Source organism: Sylvia atricapilla, chromosome 4 (genome assembly GCF_009819655.1).
Source record: "Sylvia atricapilla isolate bSylAtr1 chromosome 4, bSylAtr1.pri, whole genome shotgun sequence".
Lineage (NCBI taxonomy): Eukaryota > Metazoa > Chordata > Aves > Passeriformes > Sylviidae > Sylvia > Sylvia atricapilla.
In genome coordinates, this window is record NC_089143.1 from 40,029,260 (window position 1) to 40,045,892 (window position 16,633).

The 16,633-nt window shown below is 36.3% G+C and overlaps 1 protein-coding gene across 4 annotated transcripts in view; it reads right to left on the reverse strand.

Annotated features, from left to right (window-relative positions):
* Positions 1-16,633, reverse strand: part of KLHL2 (kelch like family member 2) — a 55,522-nt gene that overhangs the window by 10,955 nt on the left and 27,934 nt on the right. For all 4 annotated transcript variants that reach the window (XM_066317626.1, XM_066317627.1, XM_066317629.1 and 1 more), the window contains 3 exons: positions 9,074-9,236; positions 1,963-2,072; positions 392-508 (listed from right to left, as the gene is read on the reverse strand). In XM_066317626.1, coding sequence (XP_066173723.1) covers positions 392-508; positions 1,963-2,072; positions 9,074-9,236 — 390 coding nt within the window. The remainder of the gene's footprint in view (positions 1-391; positions 509-1,962; positions 2,073-9,073; positions 9,237-16,633) is intronic.

Sequence of the window (16,633 nt, forward strand, 5' to 3'; positions counted from 1 at the left end):
TGCTTCCTTTGTCATTAATTCCTAATCAGCTTCAACAACAGATATCATTAAAAAGTTGAAAATTCACTTATGAGAACAAATCTTTTATCAAAAGATGGCATTACAAATGAAACCTAATCTGATCTCAGCAAGTTACATTGTTCAGATTCCTGGTGTGGTACAACATGCAGTCAGCCAAACAGATAAACAACTTATATAAATCATCCTCTGTGTGGCAATCCCTCACCTCTGTGTCTCTTCGTACACATGAGTATGTGGTAGTGGCCGTTTGTTTACTTTTACTATCACAAATATACTAATGACACTATTGTTTAAATTTAAAATTATCTACCCAGCATTAAAATAACAGAAATATTCACATGCAGTGTAATTAGTATTCCTTTTTGCTTACCTGAACTAAATACTCCCGGGAAAGCAAAGGCAGCCGAACATGCTCCATCAGACGTGCCATTAACTCCTGCCTTACATCTTTGTCATGGTTTACCCAGGCTATCACTGCTTCAAATACCTTCCACAAAACAAACAAATCAAGTTCCTTGACTTACAAGTTTAGAAGCATGAAAACATCAGTGTGCCTCTAAAAATAGTTTTGCTTTACTAAAACTGCTAATGTAAGAACTGCTAATGTAAGATGACAGTGGTTACAGCTCCCATTATTTCCATATTTATCAACTATAGAATTATGAAGATGCATCATCTGGTGTCTTGTTATATCTAATCCTCTACTGGTGTTTCAAGGATAGCTGTGCTACATTGACAAAATGCACACAGTGACTTCACTGAAAACTAGGCAAACAACACAACAACAGGAATGCTACTGTCCTCATACTTTTCTTTCTTTCTTGGACAACTGACCTGCCACATCACCATTCAAATGACTTCTTATCACTGAGTCTTAACAGGACAAGTGAGCCCAAGCCTGGTTTTGCCTCCATTTGCACAGCAACTTATCATTCACTAGAGCATTAAAACCTTAATTATACTCCACAAAAGCTGCACCACGTGTATTTAAGTGATAGATCCAGACCTTCAGGGGATTACAGGAACAACAACATAGCTTTGCTAGTTGCTGTTTAAGCAGATAGTTCTTAGATCAAAGTTTCAAAAAGGCTTTAACATGAAACACTGCCTAACTGTACAAATGAGTATTCAAACATGCTTTTGAACACTTTTAGCCTTATTTGAATACAACTATAAACTTCCTGGAAAAAAGAAAACCAACATATTTCAAACAGATCATAAATGAATTTAAAAAGCTCAAAATTAATACATCCACAACCTGAAAACCATTAGAGGTTTACAGAGATGGCATGGGCTCACTGAGGAACACAGTGTTTCAAAAATGGCTTTAAAAGACTGAGATCAAGGCTAAAGGTGAGCCAACACACATTAAACTCTGATTAAGTAATACCAAGCTGCCATGTCATTTCCTGGGCAACCCACATGTGTTCAGTTAGGTTAAACAGCTCAGATATACACACAGAGCTTTAATACCTTTGTGGAACTGCTGATTTTAAAGTTAGTAAATGGCATATAGTTGTTCTTCAAACTTGGAATTATTTATCCATAGTAAAGCAAGCTCCTGTGGATGTGACTCAGCATGTGTTCTGGTTGTTCTGCTTGAAGATGAGAAGGAGTTTCCATTTAATGTAGTTTTGGTTTGGGTTTTTTTCCCAAAGAACAAAGGGTAATGTGATTTAATGATGTTTTAGGATTTTTAAGAGTTGAGACTAATTTTCAACATCAGACTGACAACACTTTTTGAAGAAGTGCTTTAAACTTGAGCGCAATACCTGCCTAATTTCACTAAGGAAGCACAGAACACATCCAAAAAATACACAAGATCAGTAAGAGCAAGCTCACTCTTTCACATAAAAAAAAAAAAAAACCAACCAAAAAAAAAAAAAAAAAAAAAAAACCCACCAAAACAAAACAAAACAAAACAAAACCAGATTGTCTTACCTTCTCCTCTGAAGCAATTGTGAGTTTGTCACTGGATATCAGACTGCATACCTGCTCCACACCAAGATTGAGGTATTCTTCACTAAGTACAACATCGGAAAAGTGCTGTTCTGTTTGGAGGAAAGAAATACACTAACACAGAGTGCAACATGTCTCCACATGTATAACAAGCATGAAAGCAGAAGGGGAAAACAGAGGAAAATTATTCCCTATGCATGCTATTTTACCCTACCTAGAAGCCATACACTGACTTAAAACTTCTTCTATAGGTCAAAGCTTGGTCTCACAAATACTTTTAAAGATTCTTTAACTGAAATGTTATAACACAATATGCTGAAAGTATTGCAGCGAATTACAGATGCTTGCTTCATCTCAGTACTTGTCCTTGAGAATTACGTAAGTCTCATTTTGCTAAATTTGTACACAAAAATACAGAATAAAGACTAGAGTCTGTATAATCTGTATGTTGTTGACATGCGTATTTTATAGTTTGACATGAACAATGGTTGATTCTTTAGACCAACCAGCAATGTCATACAGTAAGTCCTGTTGCATCTCTCAGAGCTTCTCCGTGATCCTAAAATATTGCATATTGCAATCTCTACAACATGCAGAAGACACTTAATTTTCCTAATTTTTTAAAACCTCAATTCAAATAAAACTGAAAAAATTTAATGTTTCCAAGTTGTCAATCAGTTATTCAGTTGTCCCCTCCCTTCATTAAAATTGCTTTTTATGGCATTCTTCCATTTAAAAAGTGTTTCCCATTCATTTAAATTATTTTCCCCTTCTTCTGCTATTCTTAACAGAAGTTAGAAGGGACAACTGTTACTAAGAACTTAGGAATTCTCTCAAAATTAGAATTCAAAAAAAAGAGAATAGCAAACACACTCAAACCAAAGAACATTTTATAGTTTTCTCAATCATTCTATTCATACTACTGTAACTAAGACTCCATACTTGAGAAAGTTGTCTAAGCTGTTAAAAAAATTTAAAGGATGCTGAATGCTTAAGCTCAAGAAGTCTTATTTTTCAGTTCAACTTCTTTTTACAAGAAACAGCTGTTTTAGATGCAATCATCATCAATACACATCCCTCTAATTCTGCAGCATTCTCTTAATGACAGACAGTATTTTCTGCAGTACTTTAGGCAATGGGAAAGAAAGGATAAGAAGAAATACTATTGATTTTTATAACATCCCCATTACTTTTCCACTTAGAAATCTTCTTGTATGTTTTCTTTTCAGACAAGTATTCAGTTTGTCAAGCTGAGTATCTGATGAGATTTATTGTTTGCAAATTGGAATTGAAAAAGGTATTTTGTGTACCTTATGTTTACGATAAACTCCAGATTTCAGACGACAGAGACACAAAGCAGTATCCCTGACCCTGTACTGAGAAGCTGAGCTCAGAAACAAGCAGAGAGGGGAAGAAACACACATCCAAATCTCAAACAAATTTGAGGTTCTGAAGCACTGTTCATCTTCCCTTGAGAAACATAATGCAACAGTGGATCCCAGCCAATGGGATATATTTCATGAGTTAGAAATACCTGGTTGATTTTATAGACTCACATACAAAACCCTTGCCTTTTAAAAGTTGATTTAGATTTATGTCATGCACTAAGTAAGAAGACATTCACCCTCTAACCCAGGAGAGGTGAAAGTTGAGAATTTTCAATGTAATACAAGGAATGTGAGGCTGTCTCCTGTTTTCATGCTAGACATAAGAACTATAGAAGAGAATAAAAAAAACCCACCAGTGCTCAAACAAAAATTGTTTTACTGGATGTCAGCCTCTTAAAGCATAAAACATGGCACATGGTCAAGAGAAGGAGTGAAAAAAAAGGAGAAACACTAAACCAAACTACTCAATCAACAGCTCAGATCCTCAGGTGAATGAATTACAGACAAAAGAGAAATAGAGGAGATTTTTACATAAATTTTAGTAGTCAGAAAAGAGGTAAGGTGAAATAACTTGTCTCAGAAGGATCAGATTGCTTGTTGTCTGGGACACAATTGTTACGACTGATAAATAATGTTTGGGCAGAAGCCAATTGCAATTACAGCTACATGGATTATTTAAAATAATTAAAAACTGAAAAAGAACAAGGAAATGTAAAATCAGTTAAATCCACCAATGGCAATTTATGTAATGCTGGTTCAAGTGTGGAAGACAGAAGGCTTCATTATATATAAAAATTATGCTTATGAAATTCAAACTTTTTGCATCTTTTTAGCAAGAAGGATATCAGCATCTTTGAAATAACATGATTCAGTACTAAAATTTCAAGAAGTCACACTTAGCTCCTCTTTTCCCAGTAATGATGAAAAATAGTACTGGAGGTATGTGGATTTTTTTGCCTTCTGGGTTAGCGTTTGTATTATTTCATATTACTGCTGCCATCTTGAGCAGAAACATTCTGGAGCTTCAACACACTGGAGACATTGATATCAAACATGATGAAACTTATGCCTAAATAATTAAATATTTCATGCAAGTGTCCCCTGTAAAATCTCAAATTATCTTGTTTTTAATCTATTGCATTAGGGAACATACTTCTTTCTTTATGAATATCTCTAGGAGAAGCAGAGAGAGAACTACCCAGATGGAAGTTTCCATGAGAGAATAAAATAATCATTTTTCCCCAAATCAGAATTTTCCAGTATGTTCCATACACAGTATGTAACTTTGACAAATTTGTACTGGAACCCTGCCCTATTTCTTGCCTCTTTAACCAGAAATTGAAGCCAGCTGGCTCCAGAGTCTGGCAGCCTGGAAACAAGCTGGCTTAGGCCTTCAGAGCCTTGGCTTCTAAATTCCCACTTCCTAAGCAAGTAGAGTCCTCTTTCTTTATTATGAAAACTAAACTCTGTCTTTGAAAAAAAAAATCCATTTTAGGACATTTCTAAAATATCTGTTCCAATTGCATATGAAAAACAGATTTTCACATTTTTGCAACTGATTCAATTTCTGTCTGAATAGCTAAAGATCTGTCCTTGTCTGCCCTGTGCCAGTAGGGTGGGAAATGAAATGGAAGTCTTTAACAACATGAAAGGGGCTAGTAACAAAAATGTTTGGAGATACAATAAATAATGGCAGTGTGAAGAGCACAGAAAGAAAATAGGAGCTGTAAATGTATCCCTTTTTGGTATTTGTTGTTCTGAGTCTGGAGCTATACATGCACATGCAGCAAAAAGCATTTGATACCTCTTCTATCCAAAAGGCACACAAGTCTGGCAATACAGATATTGCCATTAACTTTATATTTTTTTCAATTACATAGGAAGGAAAGCTACATCTGAAACCTGCACAGGATATTTTATGCTTTAAACATTTATGAATTAATTCACAATGTCATATTGAGGTTTTTTTATTTTTTTTTACTTGGGACAAAAGGCCTTTGCTATTGGCCTATTTTAAAGCACTGGTCAAACAGGAACCCAGCTTTGTTGTAGAGGGGTAGACACAAGCTCTGCAAGTTGGAGAACCAGCAGAAGCTGAAACTGCAGAAGCACATTTTTCCAAAAAATCTGATTTATTTATCAATTTTATGCTTAAATAAATGTTTTTTAGAACACCATGAAATTCACAACAGCCAAGGCAACAGCAGCATAGCAACAGACATTGCTACTCAGAATAGAATCATAGGAATGATTCTGACAACTCCATCCTTTCCATGCCAGGCATACAGATGTACACAAGAACAGTCCACAGAAGACATGCACACTTCCATGTCTTGCCAAAGACCTTGGGCTCAAGTTTTCAACTGAGAGCACCAGCAGCAAGAATGCTGTTATCCCATAGTCAAATACAATGCAATGTGATGCAATCCCTGCATCACAACACACTCTAGGATTCCCTAATAAAAGAATCTTCAACATCTCAGCACAGTGCTAAAAGCCAAAAGGGTTCACTGTGCCAAGCTTCCAAGGACACCTCTGCCACAGGTCTCACAAAGTTTCCAATGCCCATACCGCCCTATGCAGTGGATGAAATACATTATTATTCTTGGTTAAAACTAAGAAATGTGTCAGGACATAATCACTGAGCAAGGGTCCTTTAAATCTAGTCCAAGATGCCACACTCCTTCTCATTAAAAGGCTTTAACATTTTTTTCTTCAGGTTGTACATAACATCACAACATAATGCATCATTTTCTCAGGAAAAATTGTTACTTTGTGAACATCCTTTAACACTATGTAAGATATATCCCAGACCAAAACTGAGGACAGATTAGGAGTGCTCATGCCACATACTTTTCCTAGGAATCCTCACAAAAGAAGGATGAGAGGCCTCAGCTATACAGCCTCTGACTGTACAAGTGTAACAAGACCCAGCACAGAATTGCTTTCTGGAACATCGTGAGAACAGGTGGCATCTCCAAGTTCAATTGCAACACAAGCTCATTCCAAGTAACCTGTATCAATTGTCCACTATTTTCAGATCACAGGTGCATATAAATGACTCTCCTAGAAATCTTGCACTCTACTGCAAAGCACAACCCACCACAGGAATATGAAGCTCCAATTTTAATGGAAATTACATTTTCATTCCCACTGGAATTTCTAGAGTTTCACTTTTCTAAACTTCTGATCCATTGGCATCCATTTGTTTTTATATTACCACTGTCTATTAGCAGAACTGTCTTGCTGCCTAATTTTCTCAATCTAAAATAGCAACTTCCAACAAAATAAAGACTGGGAAAAGTTACAAAACAAAATACTTCCCATTTTCTCTAGCAGGGAAATATTTTCACTACTTTTTTCAATCTAATAATCCTTTTCTGTACTCTAATTTTAATTTCTGGAGCCTTAATCCCAAAATGTGTGCTCTGAGAGTTAAGCTGCCTGCGATGCAAAGCTTAACTCTGAAATGGCACAGCCATGTATTTTTGGCTCAGACTTTAGAGATTTTTTTTTTCAGTTTTAAGAAAGCTGTGACAAAGTACAAAGGGCCATTTGAGATAAGAACAGGAGGAAAAAAGAAGCTATGATAGCTGAGATACAGGCAGTAAGTAGCCTGAAAATTCAAGAGGAAAAACATTGACCTGAAAAGGTACAGAACTGTATGAAAGAAAATCAGGGAGTCAGCAGACAAATTCAGCAAGACTGATGATCAGTCAATTCCAAGGAGAAATGAAGGCCAATGCTACCCCCCTGGATCCTTTTATCTGGAGTACTGAGCATTCTGGTGTTCAGCCCAGTATCCTGCACGTCCCAGCTAGGACCAATAAACAGCTTCCCTCCTCTTTTCACTTGTCTGTGTTCTGCTTGCAGACACTCTCTGAGCACAGCAAAGGATGCCTGAACAAAATGACCCTGGGAACGAGAGTTAACAGGTGGACACAGCTCCTGTGCTCTGAAAACACATTTAACCAATACTGCACTCAGGTTCATGCCAGGGCTTTAGAATTTATATTTCTAGAAAGTATTCTTTACAAATATAAGCTTCAACTACCAAACTGAACAAAGATTGTTTAGAAGTAACTGAAGTAATCTAGAGGTTTAGTTTAGAAGTAACTAAGGCCCAGTCAGAACAGAAGTTGGAAAAAATAATATAAAACTCAAAATTAAGCAACAACTGTATCAAAATGTGTTCATTAAAACATTAAATATCTGAACATTAACTCTAGTTAATAAATGTGCGTCTTGTTTCCTATTGCACAAAGGGTCAAAAATGTAATAGCTTTTTGGATTTAATATTGTATTACTCAAAGACAAAAGGATTTAATTAGAACCTTTTGCATAGATGTCTAAATAGAAATATCAAAAAGTCATTCAGTCACATACAAACCACAACTTCTTGAGCAAGGTAAGCATTACAAAAGCTAGTACTTTCAAAAACAATCTGAAAAGCTTTTGAATTTTTAAAATTGATATATCAATCATTCTTGATAGAAATACTATAATCTCCTATGAGTTAAAAAAAATCTATACAAAACCCAGAACTTCTAGGAATGAAGACAACTGAAAGCATTCATCAAAATCCTTGCTTTTCTGAGGTCTAAATTTATTCAGAGCAATAAAAAGCCTATTATTTGGACCTGAGTTGAAGCACTTAGTGCTTTATTTCAGGAAAATTTTAATTCAATTTTAACTCTATACTAATTGTTAATTATGCTAATTGGTCACTGTACATTTTAGGAAAGTTATGCAAAGCAATACAGTTGTATGTATTTTTTTCTACAGTCTTATCAGGACATTGACCTTTTAATTCTCTTTTTTGTATTGCTCTTGTTCTAAGCCTGGCATGTGCTAAGTGCTAAGTGCTATGAGGAGGAGAGGCAGAGTAAGCAGAGCAGAGAGTACACCCTGACTATACACAGTATATTTATCTCAAGAGTAAGAACAGAGTGTGCATTGCTTCAAAATCCATCCCATAGAAACAGCAAATACACAATAGGAGTTGAGCTGGCAGCCTGTCATACAGGCCTGCAGTAGTCCAAGAAAGCAATGACAAGAAGGGAAGCTTTCGGGAGGAATTTGACAGAAATGGAAGGTGGTTTAGTTATGAAGGAAAGACAAGATTAGTACCAAGCATGAAAATAGGAGAGCTGGAGAGACAGATGAAACACAAGATTCAACTGGATGAGACTATAGGTACCCTTTATGGTAGGAAATTTCAAGTCTTTGGCTAGATGAACAGGATTTTCAGAAGACGGGTTGATAATATAATACCCAACATTACACTTCTTGCTTCTTCACTAGTACAGCGTAGTGGCTACCCCTTCTCCCAATGGCTTTTTCTTATTTCTTCCCCCTTGTAATTCCTACATACTTTGACGTTAATTCTTCATTCCTGATTTCCTCCCCTAAGTGGTGGTGCAAAATTTTAAAGCTAGCTTCATTCCAGATTAGAAATGGCTTGGACTCTGCAGAGTCAGAATAGCGTGTGAAGATGTTGCTCCATTTAGCTTAAATATAACTATGGGCCAGCCAGCACATTTTATTTCTCTTGAAGACATTCAGATCAAATGCAGTTCTCATCAGGAGATACAGATATATAGATCCCTGAATAAAACTCATGTTCCTTTGTGTGGGGTTGGGTGGCATGGAACCCACCTACACTGACAGATATCAAGCTGTGTGCTCTGCTAATGATAACTTGCCTGCATATGTGTTGGCCTTGCTCAAGAGATCTGTGCATGCATGCATGTCAGCAAAAGCACGAATCCCCAGGCAGTTGATAGGATGAAGCTGGGATTCCAAAAATTCACAGCAAGTCCTCTTCACATCCTGCAGTTGCAAGAGACCGGCTGCTGGGAGCAGTACCTGAAAGGAGAAGCAACAGCTGGTTAATGTTCCACTTCAATTCTGATGTTATACAAGAGTGTTACCAATATTAAGAAAACAAACAATTAAAAACCAAAGAGGAAGATTTCAGCATTATGCAACTGAAGAAGTTAAAACCCAGCATGAGCATGATTTTACCTCCCTACAGATACCATTTAGAATAACAAGCAACATCTCTACTATTGTGTTCACTGGGGAAGTCATTCCACAAACTGTAACTCACATTTTATTTAAACTCTTCCCAATGCTCATTCACAATTTCCCTTCTTTCATTTCCCAGCATTTCATAATTACATCTCATTTTCAAGCCTTCAATGTTGGATATTTTTAAAAGAAAGTTTTCTAGACTATGATAGAATATGCAAATCTTATTTGCATGCAAGCACTGGACACTGTAACTTCTTTTTGTTGGCATAAAAAATAAGCATCTTTATGCAAGAGATTCCAGTAAGACAGAATTCAGCTTCCCCAGAACTCTGTGAACTTCTTGGAAGAAAGATAATTCGAGATTGTCTAGCAATCAATATAGACAGGAAAAATGAAGGATCATACATTTAACAAGAGTTTGATTTTAATATCAACTGTTAATGAAAAAGAAATTAAGAAAAGACACAAATGTGATTGCACTGAGATATACCAACTATTGCTAAGCAAAATACTTAAAAATCAGTTTAAACCTTAGATGACTCTTGAAAATACTTAGTAAGTCTAAAAAAAGTAAGTGGAAAAGATGCAATAAGCAAAGAAGTCAGTGTCACACAATTCAAAACAACTTTGGTAAGCTTAAAGGTTATTAATTACAAGGTTGAAAGAGTACAGTAAAATAGTTTTCTTCTGGCATATGTTTATGTAAATGTTAAGATAATGTTGCTAATACAATTTATATTACCAGAACATAGTATGATTAGTTGTAATGGTGAGTAGTAAAACTCGTTTGATAGTTAATTCTATGAGAAGATATAATCATTAACTCACATAGCAGAAATCAATGCTAGAAATCTACTACAAGTATTTATTTACACAACGTGTCCCAATGAAGCAAACATTTCATACCTGCTCACAAATTCAGTAACTAATTCAAGGACATTCTAGACAATTTTAGGCATATTATCAATATAGTTGAGCAAATAATTCTGAGAACAATCCTTGACTGCATAAATGGATCTGGTAGAAAAATATGTAAAATCAGAAATCAGATCAAATCACCAAATCAGAATACAAAATAGAAAGGTGAAATTTGAGAAGGGCATGGAGAAAACAATTTAATATTTGTATTCACAGTTACCCTGGCATACTTATAGTAACAGTAAAGGAATGTTACAGGAACCAGATCATTCTTCAGTATGGGAAATTTACATCAGTTCTGAGGTCACTGTAACTGAGCTTGCAAAGTTAGAGATTTCAATACATTTTAGTCATCAGAAAACGAAACATTCAGTCTAAAAGTATTTTATATTCTGCTGCTAAAAAGGAAAAGAGAGGCAAAGTGCATCAAATTTATCTCCTTGAATTACACATTGGACTTTGGTTACTAGGCAACAAGAGCTGTGATAACATCTAGCTGTTTTCATTTGTACCTATAGAACTGTTGGTCTGAAACCTGCATTCAAAAACACAGTTCCATCACAGTCAGATTTACTCTGCTGAAGCCAGAGGCAGAACTAAAGAGGGAAAAAAGACCAAAACAACCCAAACTCCTCACAAATCCATGTGAAGAAAAGACAAAAAGAAAAAAAAAGACTACAGTAAAACTGTGGTACAGATTAAGTTTAACTGCTGCTGACTCTAGATTGGTCAGTTATAGCTCAGCTTTATTTCCAAAAATAGCCAGTAGAGGGTATCATAACTTTCCTTTAAAGATCAAAATACTGTAATGCGCATTCTGCTTTGTACTGCAAGAAATGCGGAGGTGAGAAAAAAAATCCCTGATTTCTTGTTCAATGAAAAAATATTCTCATCATGGCTATCTTTTCTATAATCAAACATAACTGAACAGATTATAATTACAGATGGCAAATAAGAAATCATGTATTCTCTTTCTTTGTGTCAAAACTGAGGCGATGAATCTTGGAATGACTACTATATTTCCTAGAGCAAGTGACTTAACCCTTACAAGCCTATGAAGACTCTTCCCTGGTTATCTCCTTTTGGTTCTCCTTGAATGACATGCCTATTCCCAAAGCTCTGTGCATCCATCACGCCAAATACACCCTTCCAACCCACTGAGACAAAAAGGATTGTGATCAGGTGCAAGAATTTGTTTTAGAATCCATCTGCAACATCACCTGCATAGTCAGGAGCGATCCACTTAAGGCCTGGAACTTGGGTCCATGTTTTCACTGGAGTAGATTCAAGCCCTTCACAACAACTCAACTAGATCATCAACCTGTAAATGAGACTGCTGCCCACTCTTGTGGCCCTTCAGGTAACTGCCAGGAGTATGTCAGGGGATGAGGGTACAGCAGCTGAGCCTGCAGCTTTTCTCCCTTCTTTTTTTACCTTACAGCATTATGACTCTGTTCATCTTTGTGCAGCTGGACACATTCACCTCACCTGACCAAAATGTGTGTTGAGCTTGGAAGTGAGGAGCAGCTGGTACAGGCAAGCACCTCTCCAGGTGCTCACAGGCTCACCAGGAATACATTTACAACAGTCCCAAAGAGATACAATCTGCCTAACTGATGAACAAACCTCTACAAGCAAAGAAGGCTCAGAGGAGATGGGTAAGGATGATGAACTTGGAGAAGACATAGAAGAATGAGCATCTAGTAGCATAAAGAAAGTCAAACTTATCTCTGCATAAGGGAGACAGGAGGGTGACTTCCTTTAGGTATATGGCTGTACCTGTAAGACATCAGGTTATGCAAACAGACTTTTCTAAAATAATTACCAGCATATAAGGTCTCTCTCAGCTAGCCAGGCCAGCAGGGGGAGAAGTATAAATGTGATGTGGCTCAGTCCTGCAAAAAGTGTAAAGCCAAAAAACCAACAGATGGAGCTCTCAAGAGAGCAATAGACTTGAGAGGGCTTTAGCCCACATATTCCTTCCTAGTGAACTGGAGATGCCCACCATCCTGACAGTGGGCATATATAGAGATGAGTAATGGGAATAATTTTTACATAGTGATCCAAATGTATATTGCCACTGCTACATCATGCTTGTGTTGTGATTTCAGCATACTGCAGTATGTCTCTACTAAATCAAAACATAACACTCTGTAGTACCAAGTATCTTCACAACAGTAAATTTCATGGCAAGCATTAAATCCCTCTCAATGACTATCTAGAAGAAGCTGGTCAGAGCTGCTGCCCTGGAGTGCTTCCATACCAGACTAGGTTGTTCACCCCACCTGAGGGCTGCTAGATGATGTGACAGGAACTGCCCCGTGACTGGTACCACTTCTTGAACACATCAGGTTTTAGTAACTACCCTGCTAGCTGAGAATGGAGGAACAAGTCCAGTGGAAGGAGCCACCAGGATGATAAGAGGGCTGGAGCATGTGATATTACAAGGAGAAGCTAAGAAAACTGTGTCTGTTCAGCTATAAAAGAAAAAAAAAGAGAGACCTTATTACAGTCCACAGCTGCCTAATGTGAAGGTAGAGAAGAGTGAGCCAGATTGTTCTTGAAGATGCACAGCTGTAGGACAAGGAAAAGTGGAACATAAAAAATCTGACCAGAAAAAAAGGAGTTAGGTTGCTTTTTCTGGTTTGTGTTGTGTTTTGTCATGTATTTTTTTAAGCAAGGCTGGTTAAGCCCCAGAACAGGTTGTCTCAACCAGCTGCAGAATCTCCATTCCTGGGAGATACTGAAAATTCAGTGAACGGGCCTCTCAATGTGCTTTTAAAAAGCTCAATGAAAAGTAAAAGTAAAATCTAAATTGATTAAAGCTTTCTCCCTGTTAATTTAAATCAATTTGATATATCCAAGCTGTCCTCTTTGCACTCCTTTTTGTACCATGAGGTTCTCCTAGACAGACCATATTGTGATACCTGATATATGAAGATGCTTAAGACAATATTTTCCTCTCTACTACTTTCAAATTTCTTGTAATCATCTTAAAATTTCTGCCAGGAATATTTGCCCAAACTCAAATTGGTAGCCACCAAAACCACATTAAGATCAGTATAACGTCAATAGGAAAACAGTGAAAAATCATATTAAAGCTTTTGAAAACAAGATCCCACAACATAAACAAACCCAGAATTTCTCAGAATGCTGAAGTACTTTTCAAGCAAATAAGCCAATAAAAATCAGAGCAGTGTATGCCAAGAGAATTGAATAATGTGCTGTCTAAAATAGAAAAATTCCACTCTTTACTGCATAGAGAGGAATGAAAACAGATCTGTATCACTAGGAAAGATACTAATCTTGAAATGCTGATGCACGAGAATCCAAACACACTACAATACAACACAGAAGCACACAGTTACATTAGCAAGTTACATCCTTGCTAATCACAGATATTGTATATTTTCAGTTACAACATTAAAATGAAGTAAATTTCAGAGAACAGCAGTTATGTTAATGCCTGCAATAAAAATATCCTGAGGAAATAGATTAAGGTTTAACATTTATTTCTAAGTTTTAAATAACCATTTCAGCAAACTAAGCTCCTTCATTTGCTGTTCACATTATCATAGCATGGGGAAGAAGGAAATTAACATAGTGGTTAAATATAAGCCAAATTACCTTATTTTTTTCATTCTCATCTACACGCATCTGTGCTGTAATTAAAATTGTGTTTTGTAACTGAAGTGTAGTCTAAATTCTAGTAAAATCATTCAGCATGGCATTGAAATTATGCTATTTGGGAGTATGCATACAAAACCACTAAAATAGACAAATATTTTAAGGCATCTGTGGGATAAAATGTGGAAGTTTCAATTTTGGAAAATTCAACCCTGCTTGAATTTCTGTACAAACAACATGTGCATATTAAGTGCAGTGTTCCAGTGTTAAAATACAAAAATATGAGGCTGCACAAGAATTAAAGATGTGCATGAGCTGCAAGTTTAGAACATGATGTCATGTAGCCTATGAAGTATACCTTCTGGATATCTTAACACCCTCAAGGCTGTTGCACAATGAAGGCATGCATGTATTAATTTTTCCTTTTGGCTTAATGAACCCCAAAATCGGGTGCAGGTGGCAGTTTCATGCTATCACAGGAAGGAATCAGATCACAAACAGTCCTATTCCTTCACATTCCCCTTGTACAAGATACAAACTGGTAAAGCACCACTTCAGTAGAAAATGATTAAATAATCAGGAAAATGCAATATTTTAAATTATTGACACAATCTACAAAATACTAAGCAGCTCCCAACTTGGAAATCAGTGTGACAGATTAAATTGGAGGATAAGGAAATAGTAACTGTTTTACATATCCACTTTTTAACTTGCATCATAATCTGCACTTAAGAGTCCACTTCAGTTAGTGACATGCAATTTATAGGAAGTAATCAATTTGCTCAAAAAGCAGCTTTTGAAGAGATAGGACCTTAGAAGATTAGTGTGAACAAACTACTAATTATTAATAAAAGCATTAGGTACAGAAGTGGGTTTTCTGTTATTTTCTTGGGGTTTTTTGAAGACGGACAGTGTGGAAGTCTTTCGAGGGATTTGGGATGTAGTTAGTGGTTGCTGAAGTGCAGAAACAAGATTCATGAAGGAAATGGAATTACAGAAGAGTCACTTATTTAAGTAATACACTATAATTGCTTGGCTTCATGTTTCTCCTAAATCTTCTCTACCAGAACAGTGCCTTAACCATCACATGAATGCGCATTTGGGCATAAACTTTCACACAAGAGAGACAGATTGATTTCCTAGTCTGATTGTTATTTTTGTTAACAGTTAGAAGCTTAGCCTTTCATATCATTTTCTTCTTTTAAAAGATACTGGCAATAGAAATTTAACATTCTCTCACCAGGAATAAAACATTATGAACCTAAAATAATTTGTTAGAATGTTAGATTTTTCTTTCAGTGAAAAAAAATTGTAGACATTTTGATTTTATAGGAACAAGGTTCTTGATTTGAAGTTTGGCCACTGAATTTAAGTATGTGTATAGTAAGTAATGTAAAATAAAAGCTCAGAATCCTTCACCCTACTTTAATTAATTCAGTTTTTGGAAGATTACACAGCTGCATAAAAACACCATCATATTTTCTTAGGGACCGCATAATTTAAACGAGGCTAACTTGAGTCTGAACAAAGCTGCTTCTGATATTGTGTCATTCAGGAACTGGACAATTTGTTCTTTAATTATGGTACCAGAAGTGCTACTCAGTCAAATCATATACATAGCTACTCCGCAAAAGGATTAGAAGAAGCTGAAAAGATTAAGTAGGCAGGAAAACATAACTCACACACATGGTCTGCTTTCTTCCTGCAAAGGCTGACCCACATAAGGAATCGCTGCATCAGCTGATGCTCTGAGCTTCCAGTGAGCTTCAGCCATGGGACTGAACTGCAGCATCTCAGCCTCCAGCACCAGACCACCCTCAGCTCAGACCCCACTGACACATACGACCACTCTGGGTATACCAAAAATTACCATGATAGAAATGTTTTCAAGATTGCCTAAAACTGAAGATGCAAAGGGTTGACAAAAAACTAAGTATGTTCATTTGCTGTTTCCTAAAGTATACAAAATCCTTTGAAGAGGCAGAGAGAGGGGAAGGAAAGAATTGCTGGTTTGCTGAGGTGTTTTGTACATTACAGACTGACTTGTGACAAACAAGGTTTGTTCTCCTAGCATAAATGAGCATTTTCTGGCAATTTAAAAGAGAGGGCTTGAAAGGCCATTTGCAAAATGCTAAACCTGGGCAGGAAACAAACAGCAGCATAATTGGGACAATAGACTGTGAGCCTTTGCTTGCTCTATTATTTCATTCTCTGGCACAGAAAATGCATCTATACTACCAACTCTTAAAGCAATACAAAACCAAGCACTAAGGATAACAGAAATAGGATGAAATAGAAATTATTTCTGTGCATGGTGCTTATCTTCAACACAAAAATTATGTCGATTAACATCTAATATGCAGTAAATGGTCCTTCAGTGGATTCAAAACACATTTGATTACTTCAAGCTTTTACCATAATTATGTTTTTGTAGTTTATTAAGATAATCTTTTACTTATCATTCAGTTTCCTACAACAGACCATAATTATATTCTAGAAATGTCACAGAGGATTTCCTCGAAAAAAAGCATTAGGCTTAGTGACAAATTTCATAAATGCTTTAATCTAGATGTTGTTCTTTAAAAATTCAGGTATGGAGAGCCAAAATTCCCAAAGTAAATAGCATCTACAGCTTCCCATTTGTTTTTTCTTTGCAGATGCAGGTTTAGTACATACATTTCATG